At 42.3% G+C, this 19,749-nt stretch overlaps 1 protein-coding gene across 10 annotated transcripts in view; it reads right to left on the bottom strand.

Moving 5' to 3' along the window:
- Positions 1–19,749, bottom strand: part of APBB2 (amyloid beta precursor protein binding family B member 2) — a 158,888-nt gene that overhangs the window by 90,037 nt on the left and 49,102 nt on the right. For 5 of the 10 annotated variants that reach the window (XM_032187360.1, XM_032187361.1, XM_032187364.1 and 2 more), the window contains exons 4-5: positions 8,781–8,890; positions 106–174 (exon numbers count right to left, since the gene is read on the bottom strand). In XM_032187360.1, coding sequence (XP_032043251.1) covers positions 106–124 — 19 coding nt within the window. In that variant the 5' untranslated portion in view covers positions 125–174; positions 8,781–8,890. The remainder of the gene's footprint in view (positions 1–105; positions 175–8,780; positions 8,891–19,749) is intronic. The other 5 variants (XM_032187356.1, XM_032187359.1, XM_032187363.1 and 2 more) reach the window with 1 other exon arrangement.

The raw sequence follows: 19,749 nt of genomic DNA, 5'->3' as shown, positions 1-19,749 counted from the left end.
TTTTTTTAAGTGCAGAATGAAAGCGAAAAATTGGCCTGGGAAGAAGAAGAAAAAATAGAAAGTTTCATATATTTGCATAGCAGAATCTTTTAAAGGGCATCTGACCTTGAAGTACTTCTGACATGGCTCACGGGGCGTCAGCAATGCATCAGGAAATAGATTATAATTTGAAATCTGAAAAGAGGGATCATGTAAGAATTAAAACCAAAGGAAAACACAAAATAAAATATTTAAGTATTCTAAACAAACCCTGATAATATAACAGTGATGATCTACTGAGCTTTCAAATCTATCTGACAATCAAAGTGTGGTAGTCACTGGTCTACAACTAATGAGAACAAGTAATTAAAACTAACACAGACATCATTTTCTTAATGTATGATTTATTAAGAGCAGAAGTTCAACAATATTCTCCAGTTTTATACAACATACTGCAGCAAAAACATCAGGAGGTTAGCAAATCTGTTTTTGTCCCCCCCCCTCCCCAATTACTCTCCTATAGCTTACTCATGAAACTACACCAGCACTGGTAAAATAAACCCAGCAGTAAGGCATATTCACGTGAACAATTTGCAGAATGACATCCAGCATATGAAACTAGTAAATGCAGTCTGCAGAGCAGATCCAACCAGAGGGAATCACTAAAAGCAAACTAGGCAGCTGCCTCCTGTACAGGTCCCTCTTATAGCCATCTTTTTGGAGCTAAGCCACTTTTGCTGTAGTCTCTGGTTTGGATGCAAGCAATGCATACGCTGGAAGCCAAGGCATTTCTGTGTGCCTATGAGTACTGCTGCTGTCGTGTCGAGGGAACATAGAAAAGAAATAATACAAACCTTTCATAAAGTAGATTTCCCTTCTGCAAGGCTCTCTGCTGAAGACAAGATGTTTAATGACCAAATCAAGCTGTGGGGCTACGCCCACAGGCCCTGCAGACTTCACCTCATTGAAGCCTAAGCAGGTGGAGAAAATGGTTCCAGCTTGGCACTAGCTAATCCCCCAGCTTCAAAGGGTAAATGGCAATGTTAAAACATTAATTCACAATTAAGTATCCTAGCACCATCTTCTCACATCTCCATTTTTCTTCCATTAGTACCAGCTAAATGGTAATAAACAGATTTCAGCTGAAAACCTCCTAATGAAGTCTGGGCTTACATTAACGCAGCTGAAATCAGAACGGAGACTAAAAGACTCAAATCAAGGGCTCCTTTTAGCCCATGTACCTACACAAATTCCAGGGGATTTAAAATATTTTCAGAAGGGAAAAGGAGAGGGAAAAACACTTGGATGAAATGCTGTGGTAAACAACGGCAACCAAGGGTGTTCCTACAGCCAGTGGCTTTCTCCCCACGGCTCCCTCCGGCAATGACATCTCTGCTGGACCAAGCCTGGAGGCTGGGGGGAGAAAGCTCAGCAAAGCCAGCAAAGCAAGCTAAGCCCTAGACTCTGAAAGGGCACAGAGCAGCTTGGGGATCACAAGAGCAGGAAAGGAGCAGGGTTGCAAGCAGCTTGCACGTGTCCTCACACTTGTGTGCAGACTCCTCCACACGGACCTCTGAGCTGCTGAGGATCAGAGGGATCTCTTGAGGCCACTTAGTCAAGCTCAAGCAGGGCATCATCACCGCTTTCTCCACCCACCCTGGCTCTGCCCTCACACCACAACAAAATCACCTCCCCGACCTGCTTGTGAATGCAGCTTCTCCCATTTCCAGCCCCTTCTGCCCAAGTAGCCCCACTGAAACCACCACCCAGCGACAAGCTTCCCCTCCTGGCTCCCGTTTCCCCACCTGCCAGCCGCTGCTGCCACAAAATCACATTTCTCCCTTCAGAGCTAACCACGCTGCCAACTGACTGCACCAGCCCAGCAGCAGGGTTGTGTTCTCCTGATGCGCTTATTAATGGAAATCCATAATGTCGATCTGCCTTTCAGCGATGTTTTTAAGGAAAAGACAACGTAAGGTCTTGCAAAGAGTTATGGCATTTTGGTGGAGCACACCCTCTCGTTTGCCATTTTCTCCTTCCTCCGTCCCATCCTTCCAGTCCAATTCCTCACCGAGCAAGAAGCGAGGTACAAAATATCTCACAAAACAGATTCTAGCAGCTATAAAGGGAAAAATAATCAAGAAATATGCTAAACATACTGCTTCTTTCCTTATAATATTATTAAGCTTGATGCATGTAAGTGAGCGGTAGAGATTTGGCCATGACAAACGCCGTGCTGCCGACCACCCCAGCTCATCTCACGCTGCTCGGAGTGTCCTGCAGCCAAGTGACCCCAGGAAACAAGGAGCAGCGCTGCCATTTACAGAAGGCGTCACCATGACACGCCATCGGGATTAAGCCAGCATTTACTAAAGGGAAAAACAAGGTACCAAGTCTTCTCCAAATTTGATTTTCTTCCCTTAATCAGATTTTCACCCCTATGCAGAATGGAAAAGTCTGGCAGGCAAAACCAGGGTTGTCACGGCAAGGAGACGGAGCGTGTTTTATCTTTTGGCTACTGGAAAGCAAATATATTAAGACCTTCTGCCATCTGATCCACGCGTTTTCAGACATTTATTAACTGAACTTCAGCCTTATTTTTTATTCTATTGTGTAAATTTAACTTCTGAGCCTTAGGCTCTTTTATTTATTTTATTATTACAGGTATTAACCACTGAATCTCTGCAAATAAAGATAATATCTCAGACTAGTTAATTACAAATAAACAACTCTAGTTTAAATGCATGCTTCACTCTAGAGAGCAAGCATTCATTTCATTCTCTCTTACAGAGACTAACTCAGAAATAGTAACTGAAGTTTCTGCAGTTGAGACTGACAAAGTAAGGAGGACTTGGTCCTCTAAATCCTGCAACTTCAGTCTCAAGTGCCTCCCCAAAGCATTTACAAATTCTGAAGGTAAATAAGATGTAATCAGACCTGATCAGAATTACGAAAACCAAAGCAACCAAAATGCTGTGCAGGACAGACAGTCCTTCCGGGTGCTTAATAAAACAACAGTAGGGAATCGGTGGTCACAGGTTTGGCACACAAAATGACTTAGACTGATTCAGGCTGAATGCAGACCAGGGAATTTTGAGCCTCCACATAAATTTAACTTAGATCATCTGACAACCCCATAACCAGGAAGCAGCTCTATTAGAAAGATGACTGATTCCTGACCAGGACTAAAGAGGTTGGCAGGATCCAGCGCAACACCAGCGTTCCACCTGCTTGTGATGGCACCAACTCAGCAGCACCAGCCTCTTGGGTCAGGAGGCACAGGCAACAAAAGCAAAGATTTAGCACAGGTGACAGCATTATTAACAGAAGGAGCAAAAAAAAAAAAAAAAAAAAAAATTAACTGACCCCCTGTCAGATGTGATGGATGAGCTCAGTTCCAGCACAGCATCTGTGCTGAACAAGAAATAAAAAAATTACGATTATCATTATCCACCTCTCACACATCTCGTCTGCAAGCCTGCTGTTTGCAGTTTGCAAACACTTCACTATTCCCACAAAGCCTACAAAGCCTACTGCATATGCCTGAGCACAAACAGCTTCTCCAGGAACAACTATGTGTATATACAGATACACAGACAGTTCAGGTTTGCCTTTTAAAAGAATATATTTTAGCAATTAAGTTCCTGGTGGCCTGGAATCAGGATTTCACCTGCAACAAACTTCAGTTGCCCTCTGAATTACATATAATAAATTTATGGCTAGTTACACATTAAGCTCTTATAAGGTTATCCAGAAATGTTTTTACCCTCAAATTACCCAGACTGGCAGTAATAGTTCTGAGCCAGCAATTACCTCATAGCTGATAACTCAAAATACATTTGAAAGAGCATGGTACACCTGCACTGTTTTCTTGTTACTATAAGATTGTACTTAATGTCAGGTTGGGCTCTACACATGTTAATCTGAAAACCAAATGAATGGGACAACCTTTCAGAAAACTCTCTATATGAAAAGAAAATGAAAGAAAATATATGAAAGAAAATGAAAGAAAATGAAATGTATATATTTTTAGACTCTATATAAAGAATCAAACCTCCTAATTTAATTTATTCATGGTGTTTTCATTTCAAAATCATTTCAAACTGCAAACAGTAAATTGAGACAAGTGAGCAAAAAAAAAGTACAAGTCTTAGAACACAATTAAATTGATTGCCAGGTTTTGTAAAAGGAGATGATCAGGACTATTAAGGAGAGGGAACTACAGATTTTTCACATTGACAACATTCATTCTGTTCCACGTATATTAAAAACATTTTGTATCTATGCTAAGCAAGGTGATTGTATGTACACATCTGCTAAAACTGTCTTAAAGTTAGACCCGTGTCCTCCCCACATATCCCTTTCTCCCAGTAATGGAGTAAGATGTATTTCAGAGCAGAGGGTGCATCAAACCAGAAATCATGTCCACATTTTTAGTTTGTAATTTGTTCTTCCATTAAAAGCCAAACTAAAATAAGGCTCATTACGCAAAGAACAATTTCAGCCAGACTCAACATTTGCCAGTGAAACTACGTATTGTCCTCAACCAAACCTTAATGGGACAACCAGGAAATACTTCACCACACAGGAACAGTTTATATACCAATTGCTGCAGTACTGCTTAAGCTGACAGGCAGCTGCGAGATGATTAAGAGGCCCATATCCCATAGTAACTCCCCTAAGTGTTTCTGTGCTACTAGAATACAGAGATAACTTTAATTTTGGCCTACTGAAGCAAGTAAAGCTCCTTGAGAATGCTGCTGTACTGCAGTGAGAAACTTTTACCCACAGAACTCTTATATAAAACAAAAGGGCATGCTTATAAATAAAATCAATGCTTTATTGCATGCCTATTTTCTTTATGGTCCCCATAAACTAAACAGATCAATCTATAATAAAGTGGAAGGAGAACATAATAAAAAAAGCAACAGCACTTACTGACATTTATATTCCTCTAAAGTGTGGCTAAAAGTGTGTTCAGTTTCAACAAACTTGGCTGTGAAAGTCTTCAAACAAGTGGCAAAGAACAAGCTGCTAGCGTTACTGGCCTAGATTTCAGCAAGGAGTCTTAAGGTCTCGATGTGCTAGCTAAAATACTCCTTTCTCTTGTGCTGTCACCACCTACAACTCAGACCTTTACAAGGTGCTTTTACACTGAGGGAACCAAAGTGCACACACTGCACAGCCCCATAAGGTGGTGGTTGTCCATGAACGTGTGGCAGAGCTACTGGGAAACCTTCAGCTTCAGGGCACTCTTCTCCAGTTTTATCGTTGAGAAGAAGTGGACCTGTCAGGGAGCTGGCGTATTGCAATGACCTGCAAGTATTTAACTGTATTAAGAAATAAAGAGAAGTGTCAATATGCATCCAAAGGAAGCTTTTTCTCCACAGGCTCCCAGTGAGCTGGCAAAGGAGGTCAGCGCTACAGACTTGACTTCTTATCTGTGGGATCCAGCACCTGTCCTGGGGCTTTGCCAGGATTTCCCAAGGGACCTTGATGAAGCTGTCATGAAAGACTCCAGAGAGACTGGAAAAGGTAGAAACCTAAACCTAGGAAAGGTAGAAACCTAAACAAGAGAGGCTGTAAGGGGGAGAGCAACATATGTGCCATTGGGTACCTTTGTAAATTGTACTCCTTGTATTCCTGGCTTTTCCCCATCTAAGATATAATGATTTTATGCAGCTTGTCAGCAACTTTATGAGAACTGCACCTCCTGAGCATGACCCAAGCAGTGCTGATACCTGAGTCTCACACTAAGATCTCTTTACACCGAAGTCTGGAAAGGCCAGAAGATACAGGGCAGGAAACTGCAGATTGAATCAAAGAGTTGCTCAGGGCGACTTACGCAAGGCAGACGTGGTGCTGTCTTCTGCAGAAGGAAAGGATGAAGACGGAGCTGCAGGCACGAGCACGTCCCTTCCAGCGAGTGCCAGTGTGGGACTGTGCCTCCACCCTGGCATACTCCAAAGGTCAGCAAGTACTGAAACTACCTCCCAGAAATTCCTGCATTTCCTCGCTTCTCAGGTCTTCTGAGAACAAAATGGTACTGAAACCAACTTCAATTTTTCAGAAATTCTTTGCTTCAACTTCAGTAACTAATACAAATTAATTATTCTGGGGACAGACTATGTACAGGCATCACATCAGAAAGCTGTATCAGACATACAGAAGCCTTTTGCTCTGGTGTGGAGAACCAAAATTTTAGCCAGTGTGAAAGAAAATTTGAGGCTACCTAAACAACACAACTCTTGTGTTTCCAAGTGGGTCGCTGCAGAAAAGTAGGTTTTACAGGCAAATATTAGAAGAGATAAAAGTATGAATGAAGCTTACAAGAAATTCATGAAGGAGAAGTCTGTTTACAAAACGTAGCTTCTCAGTAGCTGGAGATTTTCCATTGTTAAGCCTATAATTTTCAGAAGAAAAACACAGAAAAAAACACCACCACCAAAACAGCATACAAGGGAGGCTCTGTTTAGTATGAAGTCAAGACAAGCAGTGTTAAGTAGAGACAAGGAAACACCCAAGACTGTTTTCTTCATAGTAGTAATCAAGAGACATCACTTCTCTTTAATTACACGTTTAAAAAGTCTAAACTAGCAGGCACCTGTTAAATTCACCACTCTCAATTTTACATTTTAAACATCTTGCTTCTTCTATGCCTTCAGCACCTGTATTTCAAATGTATTTCCTAGCACTGGACTGCAAATAAGCTGTTTTCTATTTAAACTGTTACGTTTCCTTGCATATAAAAACTTCTGCTCCTTTCCTAAGACTACGCAATACGACATTTGCTAAATTCATGAAATAATTCAACAAAGCAGTCAGTGCCATAAATGACTGAAAGGTCATCTTACCAACAAAGGAGCAATACAACTGGCATACTCCGCACACACCTAGTTCTTCCCCTCACAGAATTAATTTATTTACATAAGGGTGGTTATCTATATCCATGCAGACAGACAAAAGAAAAGTCAGAGACAAAGGCTTAAGACTGCACCAAGTCCTTAACAGTGCAACAGGAAGATCAGAAAATGAGGGTAAAGCAATTCCTGTATTTGCAACAACTGTGATGCCTGAAATACAATAACTGAGATGCTGCAATTACTCATCACTTACACAAAGAAAACAAAAACAAAATGATGTATTTTGCCAGTACTTTCACTAGGATCTATTCTGCTATCAGAGATGTATCTCCCAAAGACTGGGCAATTTCAGTGCCATTACTGTTGGATGCCCAAAGCCCTTATTATGCCAGGCACCAGGAAGTCGCACAAATCATACAGCAGCAAAACCAAAAAAAGAAAGCAAATTTCCTGGCTTAGAGACCACAACAGGTTAAAGGAAGGGAAAACTTGGATAAACTAAAGAATAAAGCAACCATGAAGCAGATGTTTTGCTATCCCTGTCCTCAGACAGGAGCTCTGGCATCAGTTGTTCCTGACACTAACCTCTGACTTGGCAGATGACAGAACAGAACAGTTCACTTGGAAGGGACTTTCAAGGATCATCCAGTCCAACCGCCTGACTGCTTTAGGGCTAGAAGTTAAAACATACCATTGAGGACTCTGTCCAAGTGCCTCTTGCACACTGACAGGCACGGGACATCAACCACCTTGCTAGGAAGCCTGTCCAGTGTTTGACTGCCCGTGAGGAACCCCAGAGAAGAAGCCCACCTTCTCCAGGCAAACAATTCCAGTTCATCACTGTCTGCAGCTATTAAAATAGACAATAGGAAAAACATCCTAGGCTCTTCTGGCAATAATGTAATGCCCATTACTTGTTCTGTCTAGGTAGAAATGGGATAGACTATCTACCATTACAAAAGATCATTGTAAAGCTCTGAGCTTCAAGCCTGGGCTGGGACACGGATATCATGTCTTGCAGGATGCATGAGAGGCCAGGCTTGAAGGCCACTTCCTAGATATAAGATCAAGTGGTTCAAACATATCAAGACATATCAAAGCTGTACCAGCCATTTCTTCTCCCAGTTCTAGCATTGACAATATCCCAATGTTCATATCCAAGGCAAACTCTTTGCTAAAGTACCATCTAAAATGTTTCTAACGAACCATTTTAACATATTCCTTCATGACACCTATAACTAGTCTGCAGCAGAGAGTAAAAATGTTTTCCAAGATTTAGCCTTGGGGTTAAGAAAAACTTCACAAAATCACGTTCTACTGGACCTCACCATCAGTTCCACCCTCTTGATGGCAAAGGACCCCCTAGGAAGCGCCGCTTACACAGAAGACACCCTTCAGTACAAGATAGCTTAATATAATCTAGGAGGATACAATTCAGAGAAAATACAGAGTGAATGGTATTGACCTCAAACACATCAATAGCCAAAACTGGTGCTGTTAGTTGCAGTTATAAGCAATTAAAGCAATAGTGCACTGTGACGCTTTAGGATAGGCTCAAGCTGTCTGTTAACTTGAAGGTACGCGCTGCTAAAAATTTGGGATGGGAGTGAGAAGGAATAGCAGCTAAACTTTTGAACCCTGTAATAAATGAATCATGGACACAGAACACAGCACACGGCTGTAGACTTGGTCCAGTCAAACTGTACATTGTTTTTTTGTTTGTTTGTTTTATTTATTTCCAAAGTTCTCAAAAATGCCTTTGCAGTTTGAACATAAATCCATATACTTACCATTTGGGTATACACACGGGAGAGCTGCATGTATTGATTAGAGTGTGTCAGCATCCTTTCACAAATACTATTTCAAAAAAAAATTATAAACTTAGCCGTCTTCCAAATTAATAAAGTGACAAATAAATTAGACCAAGTGCATACGTACACGAGCTGCTTGGCCGATAGTGAGCCCCCGGGTACCGCCTGCCCATAGTGCCAGTCAGCACATCACCGCACGCCGTCCGCTGCTCTCCCAGTACGGATCGAAACGCTTAGCTGGGGGAGGAGAAAAAAATGAGTGAAGATTTAGTGCAACAGCTGTATCTTTTTCATTAAAATGCTAATGACCCCTACAAATTTCAGGATAACTATGTGTATAAATTATTCATGGTCATGTTGTCAGAGTAGATGAACTGTTGTGTTATACATGCAGCATAAATTTATTATTAGTGCTTGGCCTCCATTAATAAGCTTACATAAATTTTGAGGCACACAGAAGTCTCGGGTCATACAGCAGTTTAATTTGGCCCTCAATACCAACAGAAAAACAAACATTGAGAAAGAAAGAGTATGCTTTTAGCTTTAAGTACAGGCAGCAGGTGAGACCAAACATCTTAATTTTTGTGAAGCGATCAGTAAGCAACAAGTTGGTGAACAGATCACTATGGAAGCAGAACTTATCCGTACAACAACAGGGTATAATTGCTTTGAATCTGTCTCTAAAACCATTACTGGCTTTACACGAATGCAGTCTTAATACTAGTGCAGCACTTTTCTTTAAGTATCAAAACCCCCATCTGACCCAAGAATTGTACAACACGTATCAGGGTCAGCCTGGAATAAAAAAAATCACAAATCACAAATTCAAAATCTTAACTGAAATGCTCCTAAACTTGTCAAATACCAAGTATAAAATCTTTTAGCCTAAAAACAAGAAGTCCCATTGTTTCTATCTTCAGTGCAAGATTTAGTACAAAATCTGAAAGTTAATTTTCAGCTTTCCCCTTTTCTCAGACTACCTGAACAACCTTCACGTTCCCAGATGTCTCCCAATACCCACTACCCATCAACCACATGATTTATAAAGATACTTTTATTTTGATTTCATTCGCTCCCTTCCAGCTGTTGCTCTGTATCAGCTTTCAGTCAACCCAAATCCAGCCCCCCTGCTACCCCCCACTTCTTCCTCCCACTGCCATTGGCATCCCTGCACTTCCCTGGTGATCTGGCCTTCCCTCCCTAGCAGGACAGCATTGGAGGGGGCCGTCTGCATCACATCATTAAATAAATAAAAACTCCCAATCCCCATAACTATGCTCTTAAACAACTGAATTCCACTAGAATAAGGATTTCCTAAAGAAGTATGGCCACAACGGGAACAAATCACTCTTAGGAGAGGCCAGGTAGGGACACAGATGTACAGCTGTTTTAAAATATGACATTTTAACAATCCCCAAATCTCTGAAAAAGACAACATGAAGATACATTCTCAGTAAAGCAGAGGTTTTATTAGTTTCTGTATAAAATGAGACCAGCAGAAATTTAGAACCTGGATGAAAGCCGACCTATCAGAAGTCAATTTGGAAACAAGTGCCACACAGACAGGGTAAGGCAACTGTCCTGGGAAACAACACTGCTACTGGCTGGGCTGTACCTGCCAGCAGGAACACACCAGAATTAAGATAAATGAAGCAGCAGCTTGGCTTTTTGTTCTTTTTCAAGAATTATCTTTTAATTGTGAGCAGAATGAACATACCTTTCAAAGTAGGATAGAGGCAGATTTGTTTATTCAATGTACACCACCCAGCTATCCACCTGCACACGGATCTGAGGTAAGCCTAAGTGTACCTAACGCATCAGGTCAGGTCTTCAAAGTATGAGTTTTTAATCTGTTTTTTTATTGTTGTTGTTGTTTATTTTTTAACAGCTGTTTATTTTATTTTATTCTATTGCAAAACCACATTAAGTCATGCTTTATAGTAACTTTTACATCATTGTAGTTAAATGAAAAACTACATATATATATATACACACACATGCACATATAGTCTAATGATTTTTCTCCAAGAAGTGTTTTAATTCGACTCTGCCTGAAGAATTATTTTGGTCCTTCTCGATGATCTTCCATGATTTCTCTCCGAGGTGAAGGCACGGAGAAGCCCAGCACTGCGAGCACTTGCAGACAGCCATCACACAAAGCCTGCACAGCACCTTCTCATCCCCAAAACCAGCATCCACCTCACCTGATGCCCTCAAATTTCTGATAGCTGCAGTGCCAGACCTTACAGCCACTCGTCACCATGCGTAAATGAGGGCATAAATCACCTTGCAGAGAAGTCTGCTCTGACTTTCTGCTGAGGCTGTCACCTTCCTAAATCATCTTCTTTACAGGGCTTGTCGCAGCTCTTCTACGTTTCTTAGTGTTTATAACCACTGCATAATAGTTTCGTTTGACTTGTATGAATCTGACACTAGTGAAAAATAAATACAACTCTGTTTTTTTCTGTTTATTTGTTTTAAATGTGTATCAAGAAGTTATGTCCAAACACTGGGTGGATAGGATCATTTGCTTCACTTAATTCTGTAGCACAACCAACTCATAATCTAAGTGCCATGCATGTAGAAGACATTAAACCTTTTTTTTTTTTTTTTTACTTGAATTTGTTCAAGTACGCTGCTGCTTATGAGAGTATTAAATGGCCAGCTGACTCCTTCACCTTCCCTGGATCCCCTCCATCAATATTTGCTATAAATTACACCTGCATTCAAACAATCTACAAGGTTCTGGTGGCCAGTGCGTATGTACAATAGGTTGCCAGCAGATGCCCAAGAAAAAGGATATGAAAAAAGACAAAAGGCTGCAAATTACCTACAGAAGTCACCCAAGCGTGACTGACTCCATCATTCAGCAGCCACGAAGAACAGCTACACACAGCAGGGAAGGGAGAACGCCATTGCAAGTAGTTTCTCAAGGGACACCTACTCAAAAAAAAATAAAATCACATTGCAGTGCTCTCTGGGTGATGTTCTGACAAAATGCACCATCCTTCCTTTAATGTCTGGCTTTGAACAGCAGGAAATAATTCTGCTAGGGGATGTGCAAGGGGAATGCCTTCCATAAAAATAAATAAAAATAGTAAAAAAACACAGCTTTCCCAGCCAGCTGCTTTTCAATCTGCCTGCACGCGAGGCTCAGAGGGCAGTGACCATGGTGTGTCTGCACGCAGACCTCATTGCATGGAGCAATCATCATCAGCTACCACCGATCTTCCAGCAAAGACCAAAACAAGGGGGGTTACAATATTTGGGGTTACAATGGCAATTTCTGAATCTCATTTGCACTAAGATCAGAGAACAGCATTTTTCAGAGCTGACTGGCAGTAATTCTGCACGAGAAGGCGTCTGTTCCTTCTGCAGCTGCAGATGCCACTCTGTTTTGTTTTCCACGGGAAGCTTTTCAAGCACAACCGGGACTTCTGTCACAGCATTTCAGCACTACTATGCCACCTTTTCCCTGTATATTGTAGGAACGAACACAATGTTGCTGCTGTCCTTCTAGGAACGGATGCAAAACTTGGAAGTGGAGAAAAATAGTACTAGAAACATCAGAAAATGTCTTCATTTCTGTGCTTGCCAGCTCTCAATTAACTAATGGCATTAGCTACAATTTCTTTCTTCAAACTGATGCATCTGCTAAACCCAAAATGTTCATTAACTGCTCAAATGGGACAAGGCCCAAATGACCACATTTCTCATTTTGTTGGTATCCTCCATTAAGCACTGAAACACAGCAAAGAGAATGACTGTGTTTTATTACTTGAGACTATCTCCCAGTTCATTCATCCACCTTACCCATTAGCAGCCATGTTAGCATTAGAGCCTAAGAGGCTCTCCCTGCATTTCACCCTTACAAAGGCATTAGGGAGCAAGCGGATCCCATACACTGCCAGAAGAGCAGGACTTCAAGCCAGGGCTGTTTCCAACTCCCATGGTTACAAGAAAGCCCTCAAAAGACAAGCTGGACATAAGATGAAGCTGAACTCAGATGGTTTCCAGAGTGCGAGGACAGAAAAGCAGCAATGTAAACCAAAACAAAAAATGGTTTCTTTAGACAGCTCCTTCTAGAGTAGTCGTCCCACTACCAACCACCACAGATACCTCCTGCAACTTCCCTTGTCGCTGTCCCAAGCTGCCACTCTCTTTCTACCTTCGAAATGAAACACCAAAATAAAGCCACAAGAGTTCTGTTCGATTCTTATTACTCATTCCTCCTGTCACCAGACTTTCAACTCCTATTGCTATCTAAGTTAACGCATTACATCCCCAGTCTGCAATGCACCAGAGCCCCAGCACTGGCTGGTGCTGCTGCTTGGGGACCTGGTGGTAGCAAATGCAAACAAATGCAGTGAAGGTTGTGTTTCAAAACCTCAGGGCAGGGATTCCCCTCAAAAAAGTGGAGCCCTATCACATATTAATCTATATGGATCACATCACATCCATATAGATATATACAGGCACAACTGTCTAAAATACAATTTATAATTCAAAGCAGAGGACTGACGTTGGAACAAAATTATTTTAACAAACTATTATTTCACTTGTGGCAATGGAAGACATTAGCACAGGCTTTCTTCATACTTGATTTTGATCTCACACATACAAACTTCAGCCGCCCAGACAAGCCCAGGCAGCTTCTTGAAGCGTATTTTTCAAAGACCATAAAAAAAATACTTAGTGAATGGACAATTATCAAAGGTATTGAAGAACTCTGATGCATGGAGGGAAGCACAAAATGTTTACCTCAGAGGAGGTAACAAGGCTGAACTCAAAGAAAGGTCCCAAAAAATGGTTCAGTGGAAGAAAACTGGGAACTTCTGGCCATCCTGTGCCACAATCAACGGGGAAAGGAAATACAAGTCATAGGGAAGAGCTGAAAGTATTGGATGTTGAAAGAAAATTGCTATTTGTATTATCATTAATGACTTTGTCATAAAAGGTGTTAGTGAAATCTGCTGGTGGCACAAATACGGAAGCTCTTCTGCAAGGAGAAAGCTGCAATCACCAGAAGGAAAGCTGAAGCCTGAGAAAGGAATGTAATAGAAAAGTAATGAAGTGAAATGACAGAGCACAAGGTCAGTCATTCAGGGAACTGCTAAGAAATTCTGCTATCAGTGCTGGGCCACGATGGAAGGAAGAGACCCAGGTACATCAGCAGGGCACTGACCTACGCTGTTTTTGGTGCGATGCACTCACAGGGAAGGAAAATGTGCTGTCAGGTGCCAGCCCCCTGCAGAGCATTTGTACAAGGCAATGCCCAGGCCTCATCCCAGCAGCGCAGCAGCATCTGGTCCCTCACACACCAGAGTGATTAATGGAAAACACGGGAAATTGGAAGATAATCAAGGTAACAGATTTTTGTCTTGTACATGGATATTAGGAGTTTGGCTTGCAGCAAAATGACGGCTGAGAGAAGCACCAAAAAAACTGTAATGTTGGCACAAGAAGAAAGAGCACCTAAAGCAGTCATTACTAAATTTAGGCTGGAAATTAGAACACAGCTAACATCAGAGAGATGTGGTCCAAGAACAGCCTTCTGAAGGGTGTAATAATTAGCTAACAACAAGCTAATGGGGCTTCATCGTAAAAGTCACGAACTGGGTAACATGATGGGGTTAAGCGTCTCAAAAGGAGATGCTTCCTAGTGGTTTAGTCCTCTTAGGTGATTTTTTTTTAAACCCACTGTCCGCAATTTGTCTGTGGAATTCACCAAGAGGTGAACAAGAACCTAAACCACAATCTCGGGACTAGAATTCAGCAGGGTTATAAAACTGCAAAATTACCGAATAACAAACATATCTGGAACACAAAGTTAAAAAGAGATAACTAAGATTTGGGGTATCAAGTTTCAAAGCATAAAACGACTTTCATCTAGTAGAAATCTGGATGAAACTTTGTAAACAGGCTACTCAATCTGCCTTCTGCATTTTTTCTCTGACTTCTTACTGCTCTGAAGCAGCTGAAACCAGCAATGACTGAAAACAGATGAACCATTTCTGAAGCACGATTCAGGATAATATTTACACTTTTTTTTTTTTAAGCTCTTTTGTTATTGCTTTGTTTGTATTTGAGGGGGGATTGGTGTACGTGTGTCTTTTTTTTCCCTCCTCACAGAGATGTGAAAGAATAAGAAATGGAAAGTCATGAGGAACTTACACAGAACAGCACTGTAGAATCCAAATCAAGTACACACAAAATAAAACTCTCCTTTGTTTCCAGTTTTGACAGGTTTTATGAATGAGACATTATATACTTTCATATAACATCAAGACCAGGCTGGATGGGGCTCTGAGCAACCTGGTCTAGTGGGAGCTGTCCCTACCCCTGGCAGGGGGTTGTAATTAGGTGACCTTTAAGGTCCTTCCCAACCCAAACCATTCTTCTGTATGTTTGAACATTTCTATTGACTTCACAGCTGTACATTAGCCATACAATCTGCAGCATTTTAGTAATAAAGTAATATTTTTCCAGTGATGCTGCAGAAATTACTCCTAATATTTAAGACTAGTTAATGAAATAAGGAAAGATAAAGTTGTGTTTTTAACATACTTCTAGAAGAAAGCTACAGAAACTACCCCCATAGTTCTACAACAAAACTTCATGATTTACGTAACAATGTTGTAATGAAATACTTTGGAAGAAGCTTACCAAATAGTAACTATACTGAAAACAATAGAGGAGTTTTTGCCAACGTGCTTCTTTAACCTGACCATCTCTCAAAAATGATGACTACAAGAGACAACCAAACCATAGCATGTTGGATTTGTAGTTTCATTTAACTAAATGCCTATTCAAAACCCATAGCTGGTATATTGACAAAAACCACTTGGTAATCCTTTTTTGGATGTTGCATTACGCAGTGGACATGATCCTCTCTGCCTGTTGCTCCAGCTCCGTACTGCCGTCAGTACGCGTGAACAACCAAACAGTAGCTGTGAGACAGGCCCTCATTTGGGGCTCTTTGATTCTTTCCTCAAAGATAACGAGGAAATGCTTTTAGAATAAGGTAAGCACATTCCTGGGCACCTCTTCTCTTTCCTCTTCCATTCACATCCCATATTATACTGACAGATGTTGCAGTAAAGCGTAAGTTGTTCCTAGGTTGACAGGCCACGTGCCACGTTTCTCTGCCACCATGCAGTGGAAAGGATTCTCAGCGTTCAAAAGGGAAAAATTATTACCTGAGACACAAGTCAAGATATGGTTTATTACCCTCAGTTATCACATAAAAACTTCCACCTTTCCTGAGTCTGATGGAAGAACTTATTATTAGGAAATTTTTTTAAAAAATTAATAATCTGTCTGAATAATCAGAATTGAGTTTTGTGTTGTGTCTGATGCTTCCGAATCCTGAGCCAGGAACAATGTTGTTAAGTAACACAATACTCCATTAAAAATAATAATAATAAAAAAAAAAAAAACAACAAAGGATTCTCTTTAAACATGCTTTAAAAAAAATACTGTACATTTCTACCTCACGGTACTAATTTACTTTATTTGACAAAGCAGATGAGTCTGGTGAAAAAAAGCAACAAACCACCAGCTCAGACTCAATTTTTTTTCCAGGTCTCTCCGCTCCACGATGCCCTCCCCCAAGGCAAGAGCTGTGTCCTTGGTTTGCAAGGACAATTGCCATCGATATAGCACAAAATTTATTTCTTTTTGGAAGTATGATATACCAAGGTTGTAAAAATGGCTGAACCATGTCCTGCACTACCCCCTACTACATCTTCTGCTGCCATTACCAGTGGCAAAAGGCGACAATAAACAATGACAGCACAAGCACAGCCCATGCCATGCACCTGCTGCAGTCTGAGGAGTTCCCCAGGGCTTCCTTCCCACCCTACTGCACAGCGCTGCTGTTAGGAGCCACATTGGGCACCAGGGAAGCAGCCTGACTTTGTGAATAGCATCTTCCACAACCAAGAAGCTATTCTTTCCAGTCTTAAGTGAAGATAACATACAGCAGAAGCTTTCTGATAGCTTCTTATGCCATGGAAAAAGGCTTGCAGGGCCCAACTGGGGAGCTACCACATTTGCCAAGCAACAAATGTTCCAGGTCATCCCCTGAGGTTCCAGCTCCTCTGCTGGAAGGGCAGAGACAGGCCAAAAGGAGGTCAATCACAATGGGACACAAACCTCCCCGTGAAACACCACCAAGTATGTGTGTTTTGGGCCACACTTGGTCAGACTCCACCAACTGCATGGCTTCGTACCCAATAGTCTGAAATGTCTCACAATAAGAAACTGTTGAAGTAAAAAGGGGTCACCAAGTACAGCCTGAGGTGGCAGCAACCACTGATTTTCTACTAAGCCTACAAAACTAATGATTCTGGGTCAGCCCTTAACATACAGGCCCACACATTACAGAAATTAATGTCTCAGCAGAAATGCAGCCATGAAAACTGAACTCATTCACTGGGCCACAGAGGAAGATGCTGATGCACCTGAAAGACAACCTGAGCTACTGCTGTGTCCACACACAGTTTGTTCTTGGCATGGACTTTGATCCTTAAAGCATGTTCCACAGACACGTTAAACGCGTATTTTGCTTTTTAATAACCACAGAGAACCATATTCAACACAGATATTATATATACACATGCGGTAAACACAAGAAGTTGTGGTTACAGGGTGTTTTATCAGAAGATGAAGTGCCTGGGAGTAAAGCTCATAGCATCATGTGAAGCTGATCAGAACTGCTGTGTGTTAGGTTACGTGATAAAAAGCTTATCTCCACACACAAAGAAGTTCAGTGGCAAGTGAGGGAATCCCTATTACCCCACAGACACTAACCCAGCCTCTGCCAGGGCTGTCCCAGGGGAACCTCAACCCCATGGGGGCTGGATGTGACCTCAGATGAGTCAAGGGCAGCAGCTCTCCAGGTCAGCCCTTCAGAATGAAGATGGTCACTGCCTACAGGAGTAGGGAACTCACACACACAGCTTGGCTTCACCTATTCAACTTGCCCTTGACCCACCAAGGCTTCTCACCTTTACACTTCTCCATCCTGCTGGGGGAAAGTGGGCAAGCAACTGGCATGTTTCAACATACATGTTTCAGCCTCACCTTCCCGAGAAGGATCAGGTGCTTCTGGCCATTCCCTACATCCTTTGCCTCTATACCCCTCTAATTCCTTCTTTAAAACTCAACTGCACCCTACAAATACCATAAATAGCACACATGGTGTATGTGTAAATATTACCAACAGCACACACAGCTGCACAACCCTCCAGCTGGGGATCCGGGCACATTCCTGGGGTGCTTGTGGCCTGCCCTGACCCCAGGGACGTGCTCCTATTTCCCATTAATAGCTCTCCTCCTGGTCTGCCCAAGAGGGGCCTGGGCGAGGGCACTAGCTGTGTTTGTGCTTGCACAACTGCTGAGTGTTCCTGCCTGTGTTGATTTCTGCAGCCAGATGAGTGTGTTTGGTTGGCTGTGCTCCTGTGGGACTACGTGCTCAGTCTTGCTCCTGGTTGGACCTGGGGTCACGGAGCTGCAGGCCCACAGAGGCTCTGAAGGCCTCCATCAGGCTGCTGGAATCTGCAGTGCTGCAATCAACAAAGTCAAAAGTCAGTAATCTGGGGAAGTACAGACATTCGAGCACTCCCTTTGGCAGCAAAACCACACAAATGCTCCAAGGTAACACAAAAAACTTGATGTGAGGCAGAAAAGGGAGCTCAACAGCTCCAAATCCCAGCACCTCCTCGTTAGATCATCACGAGAATTTGACCACAGTAACATTATCAGCTAATAAGACCAGAGGTAGACAGACTGCTGCCCAGCTCATATTTCCTCCCTTTTCTTTGTCTGAAAGCATTCATTAGCAAGGAGGAACTCCAAGAACATTTACTGACCAAATTAATCATGACTCCCTTAATAGTTTCCTAGCTGTTAGAAAAAGAACCAAATTATCTCAAAACTCAAAAAAAAAAAAAAAGTTAGACCAGGCAAGAACCAGCTAAACAAAACACTGTTCTCCAAATTATTAAAATCACATGGCCAGGTCTTTCCTCTCTGCCTGGAATAAGGGGGCACAAATAACCACTGTGCCCCAGCAGGAAATTACAACCTCAGCTGCTTCACCTCCTCTGGGGACCCACTTACCCCTGGATTCAGCAGCATCATCCCCCCACACAACGGGGATCAGTTCGTGACTATTTGCTTTGGTCAAAAAAGCAACATGACTTCTGCCACTGGATGTGACAAAGGCAGGATTCCTACGATTTGTGCCTTCCAGCTCTTCCTCCCGTTCTGCTACTGAATGTGCCAAGCGCAAGTCTTTGGCTCATAAATGCCAAAACTCCCCTACTTAGGGTTACCTTCATTAGGAAAGTACAGCATGTAACCAGGAAGCCATCAGCCAGGGCTTGCACACCAGGCTCCCAGAGCCAGATTCCATCCTTTCCCAACTGAAGAAGACCATAACCCAGGCAAAGCTTACAACCAGCACAGCGTGAGAGAGACAGCATGCAGCGTACTACAACTCCAGCAGGTTACTCAGCGCCCAGGGACAGCTGGGAACATGGTTTGACGTAGTGAGTACATGACTTAGTGAGTAAATAATCCAAATACACACATAATTATAGTCTAACTGCTGTACACTGAAACCTGAGGGGGGCAGCAATGGCAGTGTGACATGACAGTCAGATGTCAGATTCTGAACACAGGGCTTGTGAAGAACAAAGGAGAAAGCTCCGTTTTGAAAGAAGTTCACAAGAGCCAGTATTCTCAAAGCAGATTTCCTGGGCTTCTTATGGGGAAAAAAATCAGGCACCTTTATAGCTCTAACTCCAGCAATAATTAAAGACATAAAGGGAGTCCAGACCTACACGCTTAGCCCAAGCCTCCCAGCTATCAGCACTCTTTATGGATAGACAATGCCAGACCTCTCAAACACCTTCCTTCTGAGGATGGGAAGCCCCATGGCTTGCCAGGTGTGGGGAAGCACACCCAGCCTGTCAGGTTGCTGCAGTGGAAGGGAAAGCCACGGTGCCAGAGGCTTCTAAGTCCCTTCACGTAGATAGCCTCAGCCAGTAACACAAAGCAGCTGATGCTGGCTCTCTCCCACTTCAAAG

Source organism: Aythya fuligula, chromosome 4 (assembly GCF_009819795.1).
Source record: "Aythya fuligula isolate bAytFul2 chromosome 4, bAytFul2.pri, whole genome shotgun sequence".
Taxonomy (NCBI): Eukaryota; Metazoa; Chordata; class Aves; order Anseriformes; family Anatidae; genus Aythya; species Aythya fuligula.
Note: the sequence above shows the minus strand (reverse complement) of the source record. Positions and strands in the feature narration are given on the sequence as shown.